The 26,262-nt window shown below is 33.3% G+C and overlaps 1 protein-coding gene across 1 annotated transcript in view; it reads left to right on the top strand.

Moving 5' to 3' along the window:
• SCN7A (sodium voltage-gated channel alpha subunit 7) overlaps nucleotides 1–26,262 on the top strand; it is a gene marked incomplete at both ends in the record, with an annotated part of 66,579 nt that overhangs the window by 28,384 nt on the left and 11,933 nt on the right. Inside the window, 9 exons of the mRNA XM_079710702.1 lie at nucleotides 3,266–3,472; nucleotides 9,455–9,551; nucleotides 10,649–10,887; nucleotides 11,919–12,092; nucleotides 13,866–14,222; nucleotides 17,545–17,982; nucleotides 20,502–20,607; nucleotides 22,158–22,312; nucleotides 24,643–24,816. Coding sequence (XP_079566828.1) covers nucleotides 3,266–3,472; nucleotides 9,455–9,551; nucleotides 10,649–10,887; nucleotides 11,919–12,092; nucleotides 13,866–14,222; nucleotides 17,545–17,982; nucleotides 20,502–20,607; nucleotides 22,158–22,312; nucleotides 24,643–24,816 — 1,947 coding nt within the window. The remainder of the gene's footprint in view (nucleotides 1–3,265; nucleotides 3,473–9,454; nucleotides 9,552–10,648; nucleotides 10,888–11,918; nucleotides 12,093–13,865; nucleotides 14,223–17,544; nucleotides 17,983–20,501; nucleotides 20,608–22,157; nucleotides 22,313–24,642; nucleotides 24,817–26,262) is intronic.

Below are 26,262 nucleotides of genomic sequence, written 5' to 3'. Positions count from 1 at the left end.
AAAGTTAAAGCACATGTATCTGCCAGAGATCACTATACTGCTCTGTGGTCTCAGACATTTGGCATTAACTAAGTAAAGAGCATTTCTAAGTACTAATTCTTTAGACAAAAAAAATTGAACCTATGAGATAACCATGTATTAAGAAATTATTTGTTGAATGCCCACAATGTACTCTTTCTCTTTAATTCTCTATTTCTTCTCATTCTCCTTTAATATTCAGTAAGGCTCCAGTTGTAATAGCAGAAAGCCTGATGTTATGAGACTTGAAATCAAAATGCTGAGAGTTCTCTTTTATAACTGATGATTTGTGTGCCATAGTGTCTCAGAAGTATACAATACGTGCTCATTAAAATAGAGATTCAATTTTTCTTTTAAGAAAAGTTCCAGCACAGTGGAATATGCAGTGTCATTTCAGCAGCATAGTTAATATCAAAGGATATTAGATAAAATAAATAAGTTACTTTAAATTCCAAAAGTATTTACAGTTGAAGAAGAACACTCTTTTTAAACACACACACCATACTTTTTATGATTGAGTAAATTATGGTGTGTGTGTATGTGTGTTTACAGGCCATTAATAATGATAAGGATAATATAATATACTTTTGGCACAAAGATTCATAATATATTATTAAATGAAAATCAAGTAAACCAAACATGCTTGTAGTATAATTATATTTCTAGTAGAAGTACATAAAAATATTACAAGTGATTTGTTCTTTATACAAACTATATTTTTCTAATTTTGTAAGAGTAGTTATATTGTTATTTCCCAAAATTTTGAAAAGCATCAATGCCTCCTCCACAACACTATAAACTTCTTATTTCTAAAATAATCTCATCATGTTATTCTCCTTCTAACAATCCTTCAGTGGTTTCCAAATTTCTGTGGGATGAAGTTCAAAGTCCATATGCATTGTCCATAGTGCCCTTTAAAATCTAGTCTCTGCATTTGTTGCCAGAATCATTTCCTAACAATATCCCAATATATACTCTCTTCTTTATTTGAGTCAAAAAGACTTGCTGTTTCCTAAATGACCTTTTCCCATAATTTCTTGTTTCAGTGTGTACAAATTCAAGTTTCTTCCGTCTTCAGTCTCATGCCTCAGATTTATGCCTCCAAGCTATATTTCTTTTTTGAGCCTTTCCCCAACCTATTCTTTTAGAGCTGGACATATTCTACATCAGAATTCCATGGTACCCTGTAATTGCCTCAGGTAGTGGTTATTTTAATTGCTTGTTCAGCATTTCCTCCCACTAGGAGATACACTACCTAAGAAGAAGTATTTTGTTTTATTTTAATTTCTGTATTCTCAGCATCTAACACATAGAAATGCTTGATGAAATTTTAATAAACAAAAATATAAGTGAATATTCATGGGCTATGTTACTTTATATAATAGTGAATGTCTTGCCTTTTTTTACAGCTTTCAAAGTGTGATTAGCTAATTTTCTTGGTAACATTGGTCTAAAGGAAATCCTCTCATACAACTAGTGAAGTGAGAAATCAGTCTGGGAGTGCCCTGGTGCTGGAGTCTTACAGGACCTTCATCATTATTGTACTCTAAATTTTTATTGACTAGTGTAGATAAGGTTTCCTTTGATTTGGACTGGATTTTTACTCTGAGCATTGCCATACTGAACTAAACTGACTATGGCTAGGGAAATTTGGTAATTATTCCCAAAGAGTACAGCTCATGTTTTAGAGAATATCATTCTCCGTTCATTCAACAACTATTTATTTGACCCAAGTACTCTTTGATACAGCATCAGTACGGAAATGAACAAAGCAGATTGTCAATCCTCATGGAATGGAGTTATGTTTAGCACTAGTTAACATTTACTGCATACTTGCCATGAGCTAAGATCTTCTCATACATTTTTTCATTTGATTTTCATAACAAATCTATGACAAAGGGGTATAATTAACCCCTATTTCCTGCTAAAATATAATAGAACTAAAATTTGTATACTTTTCCATTCTAATAAGATTGTATACTTTTATTCTCCATCAGCTTCATATAGGGGAAAGAGCAAAAGTTTTGAATTCAGGCATTCCCCCACAGTTGTGAGATCTTTGCCTATCTAATTTTCAGCTCTTTTCTATGTGGTAAATACCACACGAATGTTTTGCCCAGAATTAATAAAATAATAACCATAAAGTATTTATTAATGTACATGTCCTACAGTGTACTCCATGATATCTATTATGAGCTCCTGAATATACTGTAAATGACAGCCATTTAGTAGGAAAAATATTTAACCACGTCCTAAATAGCTGACTCATTGAGATAATCGAATTTATTAAAAATACCTTTAAAGAAAAACATACTATAGATTAATAAGAAATTATTTCTGACTAAATGTTAGAAGGTCGTATTAATTTGTAAACATTCTTAACTCTGTTATATCAACACAGTATTTTCTGTAAATACCTGTCTATTGATTCAAATGAACACTTAAAAATTAAAACTATTCCCATTTGTTTTCTTGAAATTTGTTCATATACTTTTAATCAATGAAGATAAATCAGTGGACTATATTTTGGATTTGTCATATCTACTTATAAATTTAAAAATTTCCTGATATATCCTAGGTAATTATTATGAAATAAAAGCTAGTCAATGTGCAGTTTGGAAATGTACAGTTTTGTATTTTTCTATCCACAAATGACTTCATATAAGTGAATGATATGACTTTTCTTTGTGATTTGTCTAGAGGTTCATCAACAAAGCAGGTATTCTGACAGATATAGAAATATTCCTGTTCCTCACCCCTTTGAATAGACCTGATTTTGTACCTCGTTGTGATGTTTCCATAAAGTAAAATTCAGAGGAAAGTAATCTCCAAACAGTCATTCTTTGACTTTATTACACTTCATATAGTTAAAGATTCTACTTCAAAGTAAATAATCTTTCATATTCAGACTATCCAGCTTTCTTTATTGAAAGATGACAGTTTTTTCCTTTCAACATGTTTATTCTGTTAATGAAGACATAAAAGTCAGATGTTCAGCCTGAATTAATTAAATTACTAAATTCTTCCCTGGTTTTGTACCATATATTTTGTACCTTACATATATGTCTAAATTGAAGAGCTTTCATTTATTTCTCCAGGTACAGCCAGTACTTAAACTGTCTTGTGATTACATTCCACTTATAACTAAATTATTTTCATAACAAAATTTCATTTTTCATTTTAAAATAACAGATTGCAGGAAGACAAATAACGTTTCCCCTCTGTCCTGTTTTCCACCTCTCCTTAGATCCTTTATGCTTCCGGGAAGGTCTACATTATATTTTTTGTTGTGATAAGTTTTTGGTTTGCCTTTTATATGGCAAGTTTGTTCTTAGGCATACTTGCTATCTCTTGTGAAGAAGAAAAGCAGAGAGCTGCTGAAAAAGCTAAGAAGATAGAGCCGGAACTTCAGCAGGCTTTAACGGAACTTCAAGAAGGAAATAAAGCAGCAGAGGTATAGATTTTTTTAATGCTTTTTTGGAGTCAGAGTTTATCTTCTTGGAGCATATTGTCTTCTAATAGATGCTCAATATCTGTGTGTGGTACATAATAAGATCATAAGTGATTTTAATAGGAGGGCTCACTTTTGCTACATAACATTCTTTCCTGAGTGTGGTGTGGTAAGAGTGACCAACATGTTTAAGATTTTGCTTTTGCTCCAAAATGCATATTACTACTGCTGATAAACTATGGATATATTATATATATTTTTGAACTTGACTTCTCTTAATGCAGGTATAATTGATTAATTTAAACTTGCTTCAGACAGCACATCAGAATTAGCTTTGGAAAATTTCGGTGTTCAACTCAAAAGTGACAGTGCCTTCCATAATTTAGAAATCAGAAAGTACTAAAAGCATGGATCGAAGTATAGTACTGAAGTTGTAAAAAGAGGAAAAAATTTTACTTTATTGACTTTCTAACTCGTTCAAGAGGAAATGCACTGTGCATCCTGACCTAAGGAGTTATTTTACCTGTGGAATAATTAAGTCCATGATCACTAAAATTTAATACAGTCTTACTCTAATTTTCAGTGACCTTAGTGTTGTGTTTGAATATATTTTCAGATGTTTAGCCTCATAGCAAAAGATTTGGCCCATGAATCTAAAAGTATTGACAGAAGTACATTAAAGAAGTTGTAGAAGATTATCTTTAAAAATCTAAATTGTGCCATAAGTGTGCAGAAAAGAAGAACAGGACCTAGGAAAGCAACCAGAAGTAGCTTTCTTATATTCCACAGGACCTAGCTATCTCACACTTCCTCTTAGGTTTAGAGAGGGATAGGTTTAGCTCAGTCTCCTAATATCCCTACCCAGAAGCTGTCAAGGTGTGCAGTGGGCAGAAGCCAAAGCAGCCTAAGGGGGACAGCACCCATGCCTCTTCTGAGGTGTTGCTCCCTTCCTCTGTGTTGTGAAGAGTCCCCCTGCCAAGAAGCTTGTTCTTTGGAGGGTGTTTGGCCCAAAGTGATCACAAGCAAGTCCAGTGCTCCCACCCCACTGGCCTAGTTACAGGACCCTCACTTGTAGGAGGGGAGCCGTGCCCTGCCTTCTTTTCCATCCTTCTGGAATATTTATTTTTGCACTCTTAACACTTGCTAATAAAGATTGTCTACACGGGAAAAATACTCGAACTATATTTTCTAGTAGATGTAAAAAGGACAGATTGAGGGAGCAAACAAAAGATAGAAAGGAGCTATATCCAGGATCCTCTCACATAAAAAAGATAAAAAGAGCTGAGGAAAAGTAAAGGGCAAAAGATTCACTCTGGCATGTGTAGTATGGCTGGCTAAGAAGTTCATTAATACCAAAGGCCCCTGCTGGGCCAAAAAGGGGAAATGTTAACTTCCCTGTTATATAGCCCTTTCATTAAGTTGTCATCAGTAAAGAAGCTCTAGAAAAGTCATTCCATTAAAAAGTGGGGTCTGAATGATATGATATAGGATCATACCAAACGACAAGTTATTGATAGATATGTGTATCTATGAGGTTTCAATGCATACAATTGAAAAATGAAGCAATTGCAGACCGTATGAAGAAAACATGTATAAAAAGAAGTTATCAAATATAGCCATCATATCACCCATGAGGAAGTCACAGAAAAACAAATTACAAAAGCTTTCTGTCTCTAGAAATGAGCCCGAGGTCCTTCAGATTGAATGATTGTAGTCTGAATGATATATTGAATGTGTAATTTGTTTTGAAGTTTTGAAATGTCAAGGGCTACACACAAATGCATTCAGGAGCACAATACTTCTCTTATTCCAGATGAGATGCCCTATTAGCTCTGCTTATGAATAACTTAGATTATTTCCTAATTTCCCAATATCTCCATTCATTTGGCTATTCGGATCACATAAAGCCTTTCTGTTTTTAATTAATGTCTTTCAATTATAAAAGATTTCTGTTCCTGGAAGAGTACTAGAACATTTTGTCATGCAAAAGTTTTCTGGGAAAATGAGAATAAAAGTTATTTTCACAAGATGTATTTTCTTTTCCTTTTTTATTTATACATAAGAAAACACTGGACGGTGAAGAATTTAAAATGGAACATACTAAGGACCCTTTAGGTGACCAACCTGATTTAACCCTAGACAGATTCTAATTCCAATGTTGGAATTACTGGGAAATTACATATGTGTTTCATATTCTCACATTATAAGAAAACAGTAGATCATCTTGGCTAAAATCAGAGTTTTGCAGTCAGATAAATATAGATTTAAGTCCATTTTAGCCACTTAATAGATGTGATATTTGCCAAGTCTGTTAACCTTCCTAAACTTCAGCTTCTTCATCTGTAAGGTGTGTATTATAATATCTCTGTCATAGGTTGTTGTGAGATTCAAATTAAATAAATGTTTGTAAAGCACTTAACACTGCTTAGAATACACTAAGCAACTGAAAAAATGGTAATGGTAATTATAGGAAAGACAAGAAGACAACTGCAAGAAGGCACTGTCGTACATATGGAGAATACTTGTCAATATAAAATTCTTTAAGTCTTTGACTATGTCCCCCTTTTAGGGATAATTAAAGTAAGAATAATAATAATGATAATAATAGTATATAATGTTTATTGAGTGTCAACTATGTGCCAGACACATAATTAGTGTCTTCACAAATTCTCAAATTTAATCTTTATTGAGAAGTTCCAGTTACAAAGTTTGATCTATATTTATTGGTAATTGATTTCTCAACACTGAGAAAGAGAACCCATTTTTCATCACTTTACCATCATTGTTCTGGAAAATCAACACTGAAACAATATTATTTCATCAGTTACATAGTTTGTAGGTGAAACTTTGCTATGAATTGTCAGTTATTGGCAAAACCTTAGAAAAGAATGATTTATACAACTGTAAGAATATAAATATTAAAAAAAATATTTGCCCATCTAAACTGATATCCTTACAGTTCACCTGTATAATTAAACATTATTGACAATATTCTGTATGTTAGGCATTGTATTAAGCATTGGAGATTTTAAAATTAATAAATATAAATACAGTGTCTATCATCATGGAGCTAATGGTCTAATGGGGAGATAAACTATAAAAATAAATGGTAACTTTAGGACCACTAGACATTATGTTTCCTGATGTTATGAAATAGGAAACATAAAACACCACAATATATTCTTGCCAAAATCCACACTAAGTCTAATATGCCTCTAGATCTAACCATCTTTTTCCAGAGACTATAGGAGAGAGAAGAATGCATTAAATTAAACTAAAAAGACATAATCTGCCAAATTAAGAATGTGGAAAATTCTACAATATAAGTGATTCAGTGTCTTTAACAAATCACATAGGCTAAATAAATTTAAAATCATGATAATCAGTAGAACTGCAAACCAAAAAAAATGTATATCATTTTGTATTTTGATTGGAACAAATCAACTATAATAGAATGTTTCTGAGCAATGAAAGAAAATTGAGCACGGTCTGGGTCTTGGATAATATTAAGGAATTACTAATTTTGCTGATTGTGATAATGGTGTTGTGATTATCTTTTTAAAAAGCTTATTCTGAAATTTTATGATATCTGAAATTTGATTTAAAATACTTCAGGAAAAAAGTAGGGTGAGTAATACATGAAAAATGGAAAGTATAATGTCATTAATGGTTGAAGCAACCTATTGGGTACCTGGTAAGTATTCTTCTCCACTAAAAAAATTAAATGAAAATATGGGAAGTGCTATAAAATTGAGAAACTTAGTGCTTTGAAAACTTGTAATAAAGGATTTCTCTGAGTCAGAAAAGGTTTTTATTGAGGACTTGGCACTTGAAGTGAGATCTGAAGAATGAGTTCGTTCTCTCTGGCGGGATGGAACAGGATGAGTCAGAGGATTAAAAAGGCCAGTGGGGTTGCAGTAGAGAGAGGAAGTCTGGGTCCAAGATGAACACTTCAGGTGTTCATTGCTAAATGCCAGGAGTATGACTGGGTTCTTCCTTTTTCATATCTCCCCTCCAGAGAAAATTGAAACCAGCGGTGAGAAGAATCCTAGCCCCTTCTTCCAGTTTAATTTTAATGCTGGATTGTCTAAAATTCAGGCATATGTCCTTACTAGCTCTTAAACTTCCAAAAAAAGAGATTTTTTGAGTCATAATCCTTTCAATTTACATTGTAAACTAGCTGTATCCTTAGGAGTTGGCCAATGTATGGGCACTTATTGAGAAATTCAATTGAGATAAATATATTACTAGACTGATATGTGGTTTGTTCATTTTGTATCCTAAAACATATCCATAGTTCAAGCCAAATCAGTAATGAGCATTGACTGTCTCAACAATAACGTTGTCACTCTGCCTGCTCCACTGCTCCCCCCATCACAGATGATGATCTTTACTGGATTGCTCTTTGTTGTAAATTCATCAAACACTGTCACCGTCACTACCAGAAGCAGCTCTATGAGAAGTAATTCCTCGGTATTAAGAATATAGTGGAGGATATTGTTCACGATATGACAAAGTATCATCTTTATGAAGAAACACCTGGGAAATTCCTATCAGACTTTAATAACAAAAATTACAGTTCTGTTGGTTTTTAACTCATGGAAATTTGGAATTATATAAATTATCACATATTTTATGTAGCCTTGTAAGTCAGCTAAGAAAATACTTTCTGGAATAAGCATTGGTTTAAATAAATAAATTAGCTTCACATCCTAAGCTTTTGTTTACTTTTTCAGTTAAAAAAAAAAACAACTGAGGCAACAGAGATCTGTAGACCTAAAGAATCTGTCATTTTCCTGATGGAACTCAGTATGTAGTACAGTTGGTTTTTACCTCCTCTAGCTCTAGTATTTAAATTAGAAGAACTTAACTCCTACTGTGTGAAATGAATATGATGATTCCCTTGATATCTACTCTGGGATTTCAGATAGACCACAGCAGAACCTGCCAGCCAGGGTGTTCTGGGTATGGGTTATCAGTGAGCCTCAACCATGAATCCCCTCAGTGTTAGGGCAGCAGCAGGCCTATGCCAGTTATCTCTTTTCAAAAGCTGCCTCACCTATTTAAAGTTATTTACTATTTATTTCGCCTATTAGGCTCACCTATTTACCAAATAACAAACATACAAATATTATTATTCTTTGTGTGTGCCAAGTGTAAAAACTGTTCGGAGCTCTATGGTGCAATATCATCTACCCATTGCCAGTTTCTTACAGTTTAAATTCAAATACAGAATTTATACATGGTCACTAGAAACATCTGGGGCCATACTTGTGATAATCATGAATATGTAGAACTTGTAACACCTGCATCGAAGCCGAGGAGTTTTGAGTGCCTTTCCAATGCAAGGGTTCTTTTTAACTCTGTAATCACATCAGCAAAACAGAGGATGTCTTAAAACCATTACTCAAGAGTCATGAGGGACAGAAAGAAGTGATTCGTTTTTGGAAGTATCAAATATGTTCTAACCAAAAATATCCTTTAAAATTCATTCTATTACCTGATATTACATGAGACATATTTCATCATCTCAACACCAAATAATTGATTTTATCAAGAGAGTTTACAAAGTCATAGTTAACATAACCTCAAGTAAAAAATGTAAGGTGTTAGAGAAATGTAAGGTGTTATTGTTCAGTAACATGTTTGCCAACTGCATATTCCACAATAATTCTAAACCGTACACTGAATTCTTTGTCAAATATGGGTAATACCACTATCATTCTCTGATTTTCTCCTTTTATAGTTGACCTCATAATATAAAATGATTTTGTTTAGTTGCAAGTAATATACATTCATTTTCCAAATAATCCTAAATCAGTTTAATAATATCTATAGTGTAAAGAGTGGCAAATTATGGAGCACAGAAAGGTTTTTGGAAGTAAGAATCAGCATTTTAAAGAAGGTTATAAGCCTTCTTATAGTTATAGTCTTAGATATACAAAGGGGAGAAGCCAGTATTAGACTAATCAAATTTCTTTTTAGACCAAGACTACAGAAATAGAAATGAAGAAAAGATCATCAACTTCTATGATTACTTCTTTGGATATGTTGGATGATGCTACTATCAGACATAAAGAAGGTAAAGTAAAAAATATTTAGACACTATGGAAGGTACCATTCATATGATTCACTTTTGCAAAATTTTATTTATTTATTTATTTATTTATTTATTTATTTATTGGCTTTGTTGGTTCTTTGTTGCTGCCCGCGGGCTTTCACTAGTTGCAACGAACGGGGGTTACTCTTCGTTGTGGTGCGCGAGCTTCTCATTGTGGTGGCTTCTCTTTGTTGCGGAGCATGGGCTCTAGGTGCGTGGGCTTCAGTAGTTGTGGCACGCGGGCTCAATCCTTGTGGCTCGCGGGCTCTACGTGTACAGGCTTCAGTAGTTGTGGCACGGAGGCTCAGTAGTTGTGGCACATGGGCTTAGTTGCTCCGCGGCATGTGGGATCTTCCCAGACAGGACTCAAACCCGTGTCCCCTGCATTGGCAGGCGGATTCTTAACCACTGCGCGACCAGGGAAGTCCCCATCTGATTCACTTTTAAGGAAATCTTCCAATTTCTTCAGAATTTTAGATGGTAATAACTAAAATTTAAGGAATAACATGAGACTATTAGGATAAACAATACTTTAAAATTTCATAAGCATAGTGTTTTAAACACTGGAAAAGGAACCAAAGAGTACCAAGGTATTTTCTTTGTTTAACACTGAAAACAACATGAAGTATTACCTTGTAACTAAAAATACAGTTTGGTGTATATAACATTAACCTATTAAGGTCCTTTTTATACTTATCTCTGCTTTTTAAATATATATAACTAGTAATCATTATTATAGACAATATTGAAAGACATTATTTTGTAAAGCATGTAAATCTAAAATTATAAATATACTCTCAATTATATTCCATATTTGTTTTTCTTGAGAGGTACTCCTATGTTTTGATTCTAATACGTAATTTGTCTCATTTTCATTTGTCTAACTTGCAAGCATGAACAAAATAGAAGAAATTTACTTTGCTCTGATTTTTATTAATACAAAATATTTCTATTTGCTAATACAAAATGAGATGTCTAGTTTCAAACCTCCCTTTGCATGCAAAAGTCAAAAATTTCTACTAGTTAGAGCTTAAATAAACAATTAGCTAATGCATAACTTTTCTATTCTTTCATTTCAGGACTTAGAAAATCCAGGAAGAAATGCCCATGTTGTTGGTATAGATTTGCTAAAACTTTCCTGATCTGGAATTGTTCTCCGTGTTGGTTAAAGTTCAAAGAGTTTGTCCATATGATTATAATGGACCCATTTACCGATCTTTTCCTTACCATATGCATAATTTTAAATGTACATTTTTTGGCCTTAGAACACTACCCAATGAGTTTAGAAACCAACAATATTCTCAACATTGAAAACCAGGTAAGGCTCTCATTGTACATTATTTTCTTTTGTAATTTCAACTTTTCTTTAGTCATCATTATCCCTGCAATTTTGTTTTATAACTCCAAAATGTTGCAAATGCGTTATATAAGTATTGGATGAAGTGCTGTGTTCATGCTTTCTCACCTCAGCTCACCCAGCCCTGCTTTGTAAATATTCTTATCATTGAATAGATTTATAGCTAGAGTCCTTTTAAATTTAATACAGTCAGGTTAAGTAGAAATTATTTATTTCCTCTCTCTTCTCAAATATCCCCTCTTTTGGTATGGTAGCCCCTAGATCAAGGTAGGGCAGAGGTGAAATAACAGACACAAGTCTTTCACTGACACCTGAATTTTGAATTCTGTCACAACTGCACCTAATCTTAGACTGGAGCTTATCCTTTTGGCAACGTATTTTTGAGATTCGCCCATCTTTTCTTTCCACATACAATACAAAAGACAAAGATTTCTATGAGTTTAAAAACAAATCACATTCAAGCAAATATATATTGTTTAATTTTGTTTGCTTTTATTGTTTAGTTGCTTGATACTAATACAAACAGCCAACTGCTGCCAATTTTGAACTATATATTTACTTGATACCAAAACAGTAATTTAGTTATTTCTGCCAGTGTAGTTTTCAAAGGACAATTTCCATGGGTTTGCTTTTTTCCTGGATCATATATACTTTTGAAAAATTTCTTTTACAGCTTTTAAAATTATATGTCTTATATGTGCTCTTTATCCCAAAAGGAACTATTCAAGATGAAAAGATTTTCACTCTCAAATATTCTTTTGTTTTCTTCCAGGATGACTTTTATTAAAGTAATTGAAGATTACATGATGTTTGACATTAGATTGTCAAACAAAACCTATGAGCCTGTACTTGTAATACAGACTCTGAAACTAATCAGATCTTGACAGAGGAAATATGAAAAAGGTCGCAGTGAAATGTACAGTTTCTGCATGTGAGGGTTCTGATAGAGCTACTGGAATCATATTCTCATCTCTATGTTTTGTTTTATTTAGGTGTTTATTGGAATTTTCACAGCAGAAATGATTTTTAAAATAATTGCCATGCATCCATATGGGTATTTCCAAGTAGGCTGGAACATTTATGATAGCCTAATTGTGTTCCATGGTTTAGTAGAACTTTATGTAACACATTTTCATGGACTGGCTGTTTTTCGATCATTCAGGGTGGTAAGTATAATCCAAGACCTAAATTTTATTTTATAAAAATTCATCTCAGTTTCCTCAGACATGAAGTGGGAAGAATAGTAATACCTTTCCTTTTGGTATATTGGAGGTAGTAAATGAATTAATTCATATATAACAAGCTTAGAAAGTAACCCAGAAAAGAGTAAGTCGTCTCCAATGCTGTTGTTTGGCTCAGGCATTAAAGGAAATACGCCATATATATGGCAAATTTGAGATACAATTTTAGAAAGCAGGGTCAGGAATACTGGGTCAGTTTTGAGAAGCAGGATAATAAAGAGTCCCAGAAGCTGAATGCCAGTGTGTAACTAAAGAATCAGGTGAGTATTTCTAAATGTAGGGTAGAAAACTTTGTAAAAGAAGAACGGTCAGGCCAATAAAATGTTATTAGAAAATTATCAAGTCAGTATCACTATATATGCCTGCAATGTAGGTGGTGGTAAAAGCATCAGAAAACTAGGCAAAGAAATAATGTTATTAGAATGATATTTATAGAAATGTTGGGCATTTGATAAATAATAGATTGTCTCATTCTTTATAACAAGTTGAAGGAATGTAGCAGATATCAAGAACAATTAAGTAGATTTGATCTTATCCAAATAATTCTTCAGAATCCTATCTTAAATCTTTATCCATAGGCTTGTCTAATGAGTAAGAGAAAAATATAAAAGCTGTATTTATCAAATTTATGGATGAAACAAGACTGGGAAATACAGACAATGTAATAAAAGGTAGTCTCAAAATATGTGAAAGACTAGTAATGGACTGAATCTAAGATGATTACGTTTATTTATTTATTTTTTATTTTTTTGGCTGTGTTGGGTCTTCGTTTCTGTGTGAGGGCTTTCTCTAGTTGTGGCAAGCGGGGGCCACTATTCATCGCGGTGCGTAAGCCTCTCTCTATCGCGGCCTCTCTAGTTGCGGAGCACAAGCTCCAGACGCGAAGGCTCAGTAGTTGTGGCTCACGGGTCTAATTGCTCCGCGGCATGTGGGATCTTCCCAGACCAGGGCTCGTGTCCCCTGCATTGGCAGGCAGATTCTCAACCACTGCACCACCAAGGAAGCCCTAAGATGATTAAGTTTTACATGGATAAATGTTAAGTCCTACCCCTGAGTCCAGAAAGCCAACTATATACCAGAAAAAGTTGAGGAAGGTATAGCACATATAAAAATAATATAAGGATTTTAGATGACCCAAATATTAAGGTGATTTTGTGCCATATAAATAAAAATTTTTTCATCTGGTGAAAAGAAGTGAAATATTCAGACTAAATCTAGCATGTTTTGTTTGGTCTTCCATGTTATTTTTAAAGGTAAATACACAATAGAACTGTCAATGGAATTCAATGGAAACTGAAGACTTTTCCAGCATCATCTTTATGTCAAAATGTGGGAAAATATTCAATACACTGTGAAAAACAAAACAAAGAATGGATACTTGCTTTACCAGATATTAAAACATAAAACTAGAATAATTATAATAGTGTAATAGTGAATGGGAATTGACAGATCAACAGAAGAAAATATACATGGATTTACAGTAATAAACTATAGAATATGTAAGATGTATTAAGAATTATACATAAACTGAATTTTCAGTGCTTAGTATTAATAATGCTCAAAACTGAATATTACATTAAAGGCTACATATGTATATGTGTATAATGCTGATAAAAATTTTTAATGTACATTGTAATGAATAGTGACCAGATTTTTTGTTGTTTTTTTCTTATTCTGGTTTTTACATTGCTCTATCAGTTGCGAATTTTCAAATTGGGGAGATATTGGCCAACTTTCAAGATTTTGATGCTGACTCTTGGTAACTCAATGATGGCGCTGAAAGACTTGGTCCTGCTGTTGTTCACATTCATATTCTTTTCTGCTGTGCTTGGCATGAAGCTGTTTGGTTCAAATTACAAAATATACGTTTGCAACATAGATGAAGACTGTCAACTTCCACGCTGGCACATGCATGATTTCCTCCACTCCTTCCTGAATGTATTCCGGATTCTCTGTGGAGAGTGGATAGAAACTTTATGGGATTGCTTTAAGGTAGCAGGCCAATTCAGTTGTATTCCTTTTTACATGATGGTGATTTTAGTTGGAAACTTATTGGTAAGTAATCCATGCTTTAAAATTTTCCTTGAAAAACTGATGTATTGTAGTCTGGCATTTTCACAATGTGGACTTATGGAAGCCAGTCGTCTATAACTGTGCTGTCTGATATGGTGGCCTCTAGCCCCATGTGGCCATTGATCAGTTAAAATATGAGTGGTCCACTTTGAGATGTGTCATAAGTGTAAAATACCCACTGAATTTGAAGTCTTACCTCCCAAAAAAGAATGTAAATGATTTCATTAATAATTTTTATATTGAATGTATTTTAATTATAATATTTTGATACATTTAGTTGAATAAAATATATTAGTAAAATTAATTTCACCTGTTTTTGTTTACACTTTTAGTGTGCCTACTGGAAAATTGCATATGTGATATGCATCATATCTCCATTGGATAGCACTAGTTATAACCTGCTACTCAAAGTAGCGTTGGCTTTATGGGAGATAGTTATTAATGAAGACTCTCAGATCCCATCCCAGACCTGTGGAATCAGAATCTCTATGTTAACAATATCCCCAAGTGATCTGTATGCACATTAAATTTTAAGAAGCACTTAAATGTAACACTGGTTGTCAAATTTGACTGCACATTGGAATTACCTGGGGAACTAATAAAAATAAACTAATGTCTTGGATTCATTCCCAGAGATTCTGATTTTATTGGTATGTGGACATAGCCTGGTCATCACGACTTTTTAAAAAAAATCCTCATTTGATTAAATTGTGCAGCAAAATTGGAAAACCACTGATCTATAAAACTGTTATGCATTAACTAAGAGGAAATGCTTTCACTTTTAAATTTCCAGTAATTGGAGTGATATTACCTTTTACTTCTTCAAGAAAAAAATGGCTTATAAGACAAAATTGTTCTTACGGGAAAAAAAAGAGACTCAATATTTACTTTTTATTCCTAAGTCATAGAGGTCAAGCACATCTCCCAAAAGGTGGGGGAAAAAATCACAGGTTAGACTCCATTGTATCAGCACATTTCCTTATTGCTTCTATTTACCCTGGGCATACTCCTGTCATATGCACACATTGACATTATGTTTAATTGGTCATGTACTTGTCTATCTTCCTTATTAAACTGTAAGCTCCATGAAGGAAGGGATCATGAGTCCTCCTATTAATCTTTTAGGAGATTAGGCTATTTTTAATTCAGAGCACACTTAAACAAAGCAGTAGCATTTTACAGTGTTATAAAGTTCTTTCTTTAGATCACAGTTCCAGAGCATTTTGAACTTAATTTTCAGCCTTTTAACGCTCTTATTTTATATGTATATATGCATATATATATATATACATATATATATATATATGGGGGGAAGTGTGTGTGTATCTAAGATATAAGAAATCTTACATTGTAAACTCTTAAATATACAGTTGCTGTAGCATAATTTTTCCTTCTCCAAATCCTGGCACAAAAATCTATTCTTTCATTCATTCCATAATTAATTAATTTTTCAACAAATATTTTTTATCATGTAGTTTGTGCCTAGCATTGTGCTGGTTGTCTATTTAAGAGAAAACATGGTTTCTACTCATTTGAAGCTTATAGTCATGAAATTCTTACTAAACACTCTTCATTTTTCTCACCGTGGACAATACTTAACCAAACAAAGGAAAAAGAAACAAGCAACTACCTTAAATTATACTTGGTCTTTCCCTTTGTCCTTTGAGAATGATAGAGATGCTAATAGTCTAGGTCCTACAAGGGCCATGGGGCCCCTGCCCAGATTATCTGTCAATAAACCTTAATATCAAAATGGGACACTAGTGAGAGAAAATCAAACTATTCTGGGGGTATTGACATTCAATTACTGTCTTTTCACTTTTTTTTTTCCATTGAGATTCTGTCATTGTAGGTTATAGAAAATATATGTTTGTTGTTCAGATGATCTTACCTGCAAGAAATTTCCAATGCTGAGCCATCTTATACCCTCTGTTTTATTGCTAAACCAAAACTATGGTTACGATTAAGCTGATTTATTTGATGACTTTGTTATCTGCAAAAATATTTTGATTTTTCCATGAGTGATTCTCATTTGAGCTTTCTCTATTCCTAAGTGTTAAAAATATCTGGGTATTGAGAAGTAAAAGTAATTCATTAGAAATGAACACGATTTGGTGGGTATTTCATAATATTTTAGGTGTATATGTGCATGAGAAACAGTAATAATTAGAGTGCTTGAGAATTCACCTCTTCACATAGATCCAAAATTCTGAAAGATATTTTAACAAATGAATGCTGCAGATCTTCATATACTTAGCTATTTTATTTTATGTACACATAAATTGTCAGTATAATTATTTTTAAAAGTAGATCTTAATATATGAAGAAATACAAGCAGGAAAATGTTATATAAGTTATATACATATTATTACACATAATGTGTAACATTTGAACCTTTCCCTTTAAAAATAAAAGGTAAAGCATAAAGTAAATTAAATCTTCAAAAACTCAAGTATCTGAAGAGAGGAGAGAAAACTGCCAGAATAGACAAAATGCTCAAATTACTTCTTTAAGTCTAAGAGAATAATCAATATAAATCTCCAACACTAGAATCTAAAATTATAATCTATACCCTACAACAACAAACAAAATAAAAATCTGATTCTCTGGAAAATGTACATGCCTTGATCTTATTTCTCAGTGATAGTAAAGGTCGAAATACACACTATCCTCAAATTCAAAATAACTTGCAAGTATTAGGAATGATTCTTCCATCACTCATCTCTTTCTTATTTGACCAAATTTATTATCACAGAGAATCAATTAACTTACCCAATCCTTGTGCTTGCACGTCACAAAGAAAGTTAGATGTGGGCTTCAGAACCAGGGATAGCTCTCTCCCCATGAGATTCCTCATGGGTTTGCAGACCCATGAAGATCTTGGGTTAGGGGTTAGGGCTAAAGTGAAGTCAGCCACCTGGAGTGTCAATTCATTTTCTCACTTTGGGAGAGTTAGCCTGGCTTAGTGAATAAAACAAACTTTGGAATAAGACAGACTTATGTTCAACCTGTGTGATCTTTGATACTTAGCATCTGTAAGCTTTGTGGTTTTCATCTGTAAAAGAGAAACAAATGATATTTTATAGAATATTGTGACCTTGAGATGAGTTCTGGTTATACAAACCACTAACACAGCACTTGGCCCACTGTAGATGAGCAAAAACTGAATAGCCTAAATAGCATTGTAGTGTGTATGCTGTTTTCAAATCTCAGGTCAGCTTTTTTAAAAGATTATTTTGTTGTTGTTGTTTGAAAGGAAACAAAAAAATGAGATGCATTTAACCTCATTTACTTCCTCATTCAGATACTTTACCTGTTTCTGGCATTGGTCAGCTCATTTAGTTCATACAAGGCTGCAACAGCTGAAGAGAATGATGAAGCAAAAAATCTCCAGCGTGCAATGGCAAGGATTAAAAAAGGAATAAATTATGTGCTTTCTAAAATATTATGCAAAAAACAAAATGTTCCAGAGGAAACAATGGACAATGTAAGTGATATATATGTTAAAGAGAATATTTCTGACCATACTCTCTCTGAATTGGGCAACACCCAAGATTTCCTCAAGGATAAGGAAAAAAGCAGTGGCACAGAGAAAAACACAATGACCAAAAATGGGAGTCAGTCACTTATCTCCAGTCCCAGTGTCTCAGAAACTGTACCAATTGCATCAGAAGAATCTGATATAGAAAATCTGGACAATAAGGAGATAAAGAGCAAGGCAGGTGATGGAAGCAGCAAAGAAGTAAGTTGTTTTAATATCATGATTTCTTATTTCTTTAATATTATGATTTCTTGTTTGATGGCATTGTTGATAAGGAAATGAAGCAGTGCTGAAGTTCCAGAGTTAGATTACCCATTCAATCCTAGCTATAGCGTTCCTTGCTCCTGATTTTCTGCTGCTGATCAAGTTTCTTAAACTTTCTAAGCTCCAGTTTCCTCGTCTGTAAATGAGGATAAACTGGTATCTATTTCTTAGAGGAGATAGAAAAGAAAGATAAAGAAAAATAGTTCAATAGTGCATAGAATATTGCCCATATATAGTAAGCACTTAGTAAACATCAGGTAATATAATTATAATAGTCTGTCCGTTAATAAGCAAGCAGCATGAGGTAATGAAAAGCATATTGAAGAAAACTACATTTTTAAAATCTATGTGTATTATTGGAGAAATCACCAAACTCTCCTGGGCTTTATCATGTTTAAAATATAAGATGGGACTAGAAGAGTGCTAAGTTACTTTCTTGCTTGCTAAAATTTTAAGATTCTTCTCAGTTCATTTCTGCAGTGTATTATAGCATATATAATTGAGTTGGACTGCAAGAACAAAGGAAAAAACCACCACTTTGAATTGTGAACATTTTGCAACTTTATAAACACAGGGTGGTGGGGGAGAAGGGTCACATTCAAAGAAGGGCAGATACTACTGTTCACTTAGCTTTTAAAATGTATACCCTACGGGATACGGTCTTACTGTCTTCATTTGCAAGCAGCATAATGTGTTAGTGGGAGCTATCATTAAATACAAAGCTACAGCTATAGAGATCACATCTGCACTGTGAGCCACTTGCATTGGACCTCACTAGAGAATCGTTTTAGTTCATTCACTGGCATGGGGAAGGGCAGAGAATATCTTTTTCCAGGTCCCCATAGTCTCTGACACCATCTTATCTCCCAGACCTCTTCTGGCTTGGCAGCTGCTCTCTGCAATAACTTATCAAACTGGCCTTCTAAAAGGAATTAAGTTTCAAATATTCAAAGTCCTTCTAGTTTCTAGTGCAGGCATCTTTGTTTCCGAGAATCATTTTCACTCTTTATCACACCCCATGTTCTCAGGTTCATTTTCCTTTAATTAATACCATTATTAGAAAATGAAAAGTATTCTTCTCCAGCACACTTCTATATCTTCACTTAAATATTTATGAATATTTATAGAGTGCTAGCTGATTTTATTTAAATTATAACAACACTATAAGGCATGTACTACCATCCATTTCTCAGTAAAATTACTATTTATCAGAGCACATCATGTGGAAATGGGAAACTTCTTGCCAATCTCATTAGAAAGTTGGAGATATGAAATACATAGGAAAGATGGAAATTAATATAACTGTAAATGTTGAAGTTTCAGAAGTTGTTATTTAAGCTGCATAATTATTTGGTCTTGTTGATTGGTTAACTACTAAAAGCAGATTTATTCATTTATATATTTCGTTATATATTTATAACACTTTCCAGATTATGTAGCCCAAGAGTGCTTAGGATGTTGATCTACCAAAAGCCAAAGATGAAATATAAAAATTACATGTGATCTGATAATTCAGAGATTCATACTCTCTTTGGTATTTAAACTTTCATATTTTATTACAAATATATAACTATATAAATTTCATAAAAACATAAAATTTAAATCAGATTCTGAAACTTGTTTTTTCATAATGTAGCAATATATATTGGCCATTAAATAGTCTTTTACTAAAATGATTTATAATTTTGAATCTTAATTGATTTATTTATAAATTTAGAATAATAAGTACTCACACAGTTTTGGGAAAATGTCATCAAATAATTTATGTGCAAGGGTTTTAAAAACTCTAATAAAGCATTTAAATATAAAATGTATAATTTTCAATCATTGAATGCTCAAACATGATATAGTATTAATTTATTTATTGTCTGCTCCCAAATCAGTGTGTTGCTATACCCTTATTTTATCAATAATAAAGAGAATACAACGGGAAATGAAATAATTTTTCAAAAGATTTGTTTATAAAAGAGTAATATCCTGCTGGATATTTTATTTTTTTAATTGAGCACCATGATGTCTTACAACTGACCGTATATGGTTTAAAGCAAACAAAACTTCTAATTTTATTTCCTTGATGCTTACTGTGCAAAAGACAAAGAGGTAGAACAAAATATTTATACATATATTTTATATAGACTCTACCTAGATCTTTCCTTTTAGAAATTTGAGATAGCCTGCACATCTTTTAGGAGAACAGTGTTATTAACTATATGTTAATTTTAATCTAAAAATTATTTTATCTTAAATTAATTTTTTAAATATCTTTTAAAAACTTCAAGTCCCAGAGATATGTATGCATTTTAATATCAATTATGAAATTGGCCTGAAGTCTTTTACGCCTGACAGTAGTCTTTCTGTACATAATTTTTCTTTTTTCTGAAAATAAAATAAATTTTAACTACAGTGAGTAAATGAAACTTTAACCACAACTTTCTTGGTGGGATTTTACTTTTCAGAAGGTAAAGCAATCTAGCTCATCTGAATGCAGTACGGTTGATATTGCTATCTCTGAAGAAGAAGAAATGGTCTATGAACGTGGAAAGCCAAAGCGTCTTAAAAACGGTAAGAAAAAAATTAATTCCTTTGAAAATTGTATTTAAATTAGACTAAATTTCTCTTAACCTAAATAATACTATTGAATATACTTTTAATTTTAAAGAGTTTATTAATTTGACTAAGGAATACACACACATGAACGTGTCTGTGTGCATGTACATGTACACATGCCCATATGAATCCTCATAGAAACGTATAATAAATATCTAAGAAAAAGTCAGTATTTGGAAAAGAGAGGAAGGGCTTACTTCCTAGGGAGTCTAATAAAGTAGTTAAGAGTGTTGGTTCTGAAATCAGACAGCCTGAGTTCGTATGCCAGCCCACCATTTACTAGCTTTTACTTACCCTCTCTCTGGCTCATTTCCTAACATGTAAAATGAGAATAATAATAAGACTTCATGGGATTATTAAAAAGATTAAATAAGTGTACATGTGTGTTTTTTTATAACTCATGGAATGGGGTCAATATTTAAAATACTCATAGGAAAACAAATCATGTAATGGTCATGTATTTTTTATATACCACATGAATATTAAGAAATGTATGGGTCTTCTGTCAGTTGACTGACTCACTAGATATGTAGCATTCAACCCTCAATGACTTATAATTCAAATTAGTTTCCTAACAAGATTAACAAATAACTGTAGGTTCTGAACATTTGAAATCACTGGAAATCATCAAAATGGTAATTGCTAAATGTTCAAATTCCTATATTCAAAAATAAGAATCCGCTCTTGGTATCTTGAGTTATAGCACTTGTATCATACAAGACCAGGGAGGAAACATTTTCTATATTTTTCTGACCAAAGATGTATAAATTGACTCTAGGTAAAATTCTATAAAATTCTAAAATGTGTTGACTTTAAACTCCACCCACCTCCATTCTTCATTCTCTTACCTGTTAATCATACCCTTCTCAAGCCTCACGTTTTCCTTATGCTAACTCTCTTGATGAGAAGGTAGAATTCAACCTCATACACCAGTACCCTACCCACAAATTACTCCATAATCCAAGCTTAGCTCCTTAAATAGTCTCAATCAAAATTTCTATTCCCATGCCACCTAAGAGCTGGGATCAATTTAATTTACTTAACTGATATTATACCTCTTACTATGTCATAAATATTTGTATATTTAAATGGAAATGCTTGTTATGCCATGTGAATCTTCAGAGAATGACTTTTCAGGCATTATACAAAAATGTAGTGATCAGAAGATGGTGTGTGTGTGTCTTGTGTGTATGTGTGTGTGTGTTTTGTAGGAGCAGGGGTGAGTTCTATTCTCAGACTCTGCCCAGCAGGGTAAGAGGATGTTCTAAGTCATCTCTTCCTTTCACAATTTCTTTCCTCCTACCGTTACCAAACTCACAAGTTAAGTTTTTTCTTTTTTTCCTCAGTGATTGCACTGGTCACTACAATAGAGGTAAAACTCAAATATTTATGTCAGAAAACACCTATATTAGACTCTGTAAATAAATACTTGCCAAAACATTTGGAATGTTTACTTTTTCATGAGTTTTCTAGATTTCTGTTCTTAATAGTTTCATTCTTGACAGGTTATGGACGGAGATTTTCATCTGCTCAAATCAGCAGAGACTCCAAGAAAGGAAAAATTTGGCAGAACATAAGGAAAACTTGCTGCAAGATAGTAGAAAACAGTTGTTTTAAGTGTTTCATTGGCCTTGTCACTCTGCTCAGCACAGGTGCTCTGGTGAGAGTTCATATTTTTATGGAAAAAAAATGCGTCATGAGTCTACATTCATGAAGTCACCATGCCAAATCATTTTTCCCCAGAATACTTATTATAGCACCAAATTTCATATTCTAGGATTTTAGTTTTAGAAGACATACATTACAGTTTCTTAGAAAGTCTGTATATGCCTCATTCGATATTAAATAAATAATATAATTTCAAAATATATGAATGATAGCAGGAAAAAAGAATGTTAATAAATACCCAATTTTTCTTATTTTAATAAAGTTTAATAAAATGCACATATTGTGCTAGTACTTTGTTACCCGTTCCATTGGAAAGCGAAATATTGCATTTACTTTTTTGTATAATTAATTAATTAATTTTTGGCTGCGTTGGGTCTTCATTGCTGCACGCGGGCTTTCTCTCTAGTTGCGGCGAGCGGGGGATACCCTTCATTGCGGAGCGTGGGCTTCTCATTGTGGTGACTTCTCTTTGTTGCAGGCTCTAGGCGCATGGGCTCAGGAGTTGTGTCTCGAGGGCTCTAGAGCACAGGCTCAGCAGTTGTGATGCATGGGCTTAGTCGCTCCGAGGGATGTGGGATCTTCCTGGACCAGGGCCCGAACCCGTGTCCCCTGCATTGGCAGGCGGATTCTTAACCACTGTGCCACAGGGAAGTCCCTGCACATACTTTTAAGAACCTTTGAACTACAAATATATTTACCCATTGACCCAAGAATCTTAATTCAGGGAAATTATCTTAAAATCTTCACACGTATTAAATGCATTTACAAGGCTATGCACTGAAGAATTTTTTGTAATAGCAAGATTGAAAAACAAAAAAGAAACTATATTAGGTGACTGTTTAAATATGCTATGGTACAGTCATCCAATGGCATACTGTGCAGTTACCTAGAAAATACAAGAGCTGTCTGCATGCTGATATTGCAATTCCCCAAGATACAGTAATAAGTGAAAAAAAGAAAGAATAAAGTGCACAGCATGCTACATTTTATGTAAGAAAGGGAGAAAAATAGAATGTATATTGATATTTGCTTGTGTTTGATTAAAGAAGATCAAAGAATGATACACAAGAAATAGTTAATCATGAGATGCACAAAGCAGAGAAGATGGAGTCATGGTTGGGAACCAGACTTTGTACTGCAAATATTTTTAAAGTAAATTTTATACTGACATTTAGCACACTTACTGAAAAGCATGCAAATCATAAGTATATAGCATAAAAGATTTTCACCAAGTGAATGTACCTATGTAACCATCACTTGGCTTGAGAAATAGAATGCTACCAGGGCTCCAGAACCATACTCTGACCCGTAACAGTTACTTCTTCATTCCATGTGGATAGCCAGTATGTGGACTTCAACTGCCACAGATTGGTTTTGCCTATTTTTTAATGTTTTAATTGAAATAGAGACTTCTGTATATCTTTTTATATTATTTCACATTATATACCTATTCAGTAAGTAAATACATGTAATGAATAAAGTCCTTTAAAATAACTTTGGGTGATATTTATAATCTGCTTTTATAAACACTTTTACTCCATAATTCGTTCGAGTCAGCAATTCTCTTATTTTATATTTACTTCTATTTAACAATAGGTTTTTAAGAATCACACCATTCTTTATTGAAGATTATTTTCATCCCTGTTTAATCTTTGACCTCAAATGCACTTTGAAACAAGTCTGCCTGAGGTTATTGATACTTTATCGCCTTTTTTTCAGTGCTAAAAAAATACTATGAAATTGCTTTGAATGACATTATCAGAATTTGCTTCCTTCAGAGTAAAATTGAGGTTGATCTATTAAAACCAAGAAACTTTAGAAAAACATTATAGTTTTATTTCATATTCATGTGTTTCCAATGGTTTATCTGACAAGCTTTGTGACTTTTTCATGTAATAGCAGCATGGATTTCTGAAAACACAGGTTTGGGGGTTTTGTTTCTTTGTTTGTTTATCTCTGCTCCTTTAATCTCAATAGCATATATCTATGTGATGGCTATGTGGAATTAGAGACAAGAAGCAGGTCAGATGTGACTAAAGATTCCATCTCTTAAGTTTGATTAACTGATTTGAGAGAGGATTTTCAGATCACTAATTAGAACACAATTTGGAGGTTCTGGAATCAATGAATGATGTCTGCTACAGGCATGGGATCAGAACACGGATGTGGATTGTGTGAATAAATCCAAACCAAGTGAACAAGCCCTTGAGACTACAACCTATGACAATGCTCACCATCTAGAGATGGGATTTCATTCCCCTCTATGCCAAAAGAGCTTATAGAAATTACATGTACACTAATCCTTAAATTTTTTACCCACAGGCTTTTGAAGATATATATATTGATCAGAGGAAGACTATTAAAATCTTATTAGAATATGCTGACATGATCTTCACTTACATCTTTATTCTGGAAATGCTTCTAAAGTGGATGGCATATGGTTTTAAAGCCTATTTCACTAATGGCTGGTACCAACTAGACTTCATGGTCGTTATTGTACGTATTTTAAAGAAAAAAATTAAAGGCTATTTGATTTACTCTTCCTTCTTTACTCTGACTTACTCTTCCATTTACTTATATCTTTCTTTTCCCTCTCTCTATACATTTTCAGTCACCAACATCCCATATTTCTTCATATGTAATGCTTCACATCCATCCTTTTCTTTTCATTCTAAAATTTTAACAGTTCAGTACTTAACTCCTGATTCTTCTAATCATCGCCTATAAACCTGCTGCTAATTAGAATCGTCTTATTGCAGAATATCTTGAAAATATCAGCATTCTAAAATATTTAGATTGGTTCTACCTTTAAATCATACATTTAAAATTAGACTATTTATCATAACCTTCACCAGTACCACACTGATGCAAGCTACCAGAACTGCCCATTTGTATCACTGCAGTAGATTCCAAGCTGAGATCCTTGCTTCCACCACTGCACGCCTTTGTTCTACTCTCCACATAGCAGCCACATATGTTGTACTGTTGTAAAATGAAACTCAGCTCAAATCACGTTTCTTGAAATCCTCCAATAGACACACCTCACTCATAGTAAAAGCTACAGTCTTTGCAATCAAAGGCCTACAAGTCTCTACATGATCCAGTCTTATGTCCTGCTACTCTCCCTTTCCCCCATCCTGGTCTATATACTGCTCCACCAGCACTGGAATTCTTGCAGTTCAAAAACCATGCCAAAATTACTTCTACCTTAGTGCCTTTGCACTTATTCTTCCTTCCACCTGAAACTTTTGCTGGCTCACCTCATTTATGTCTGCTGAAAAGAAACTGTTGAAGTTAGGTCTTTCTGCACTACCATATTTAAAACTGCAACCACTACAATACTCCTTTGTGCTTTCTCTGCTTTCTTCATTTCCTATTAATATTATATGGGGTTGGCCAAAAAGTTCCTTCGGTTTTTAAGTAAAAATAAAAGACACATTTTTCATTTTCACCAAGAACTTTATTGAACAACATATTCACCCTTCTGTTCCACTACTTTCTGCCATTTTTCAGGCAACTTCATAATTCCATCTTCCCAAAACTTTTTATCTTTTTGAGCAAAGAACAGTTCTAGGTGCCTTTTACAGTCTTCCAGGGAACTGAAATATTTTCCATTAAGAGAATTTTGTAAAGACCAAAATAAATGGAAATCCAAAGGTTCAGTGTCTGGTGAATATAGCGGATGAATCAAAACTTCCCAGCCAAACCATAATAGTTTTTGTCTGGTCATCAAAGAAACATGTGGTCTTGCATTAAACTCATGGAAGATTATGCGTTTTTTGTTGACTAATTCTGGATGCTTTTCGCTGAGTGCTGCTTTCAGTTGGTCTAATTGGGAGGAGTACTTGTTGGAATTAATCGTTTGGTTTCCCAGAAGGAGCTCATAATAGAGGACTCCCTTCCAATCCCACCATATACACAACATCACCTTCTTTGGATGAA

This window comes from Hyperoodon ampullatus (assembly GCF_949752795.1).
Source record: "Hyperoodon ampullatus genome assembly, chromosome: 8".
Lineage (NCBI taxonomy): Eukaryota > Metazoa > Chordata > Mammalia > Artiodactyla > Ziphiidae > Hyperoodon > Hyperoodon ampullatus.
The sequence above is the reverse complement of the archived record's forward strand: the minus strand, read 5'-3'. Positions and strand labels throughout refer to the sequence as shown.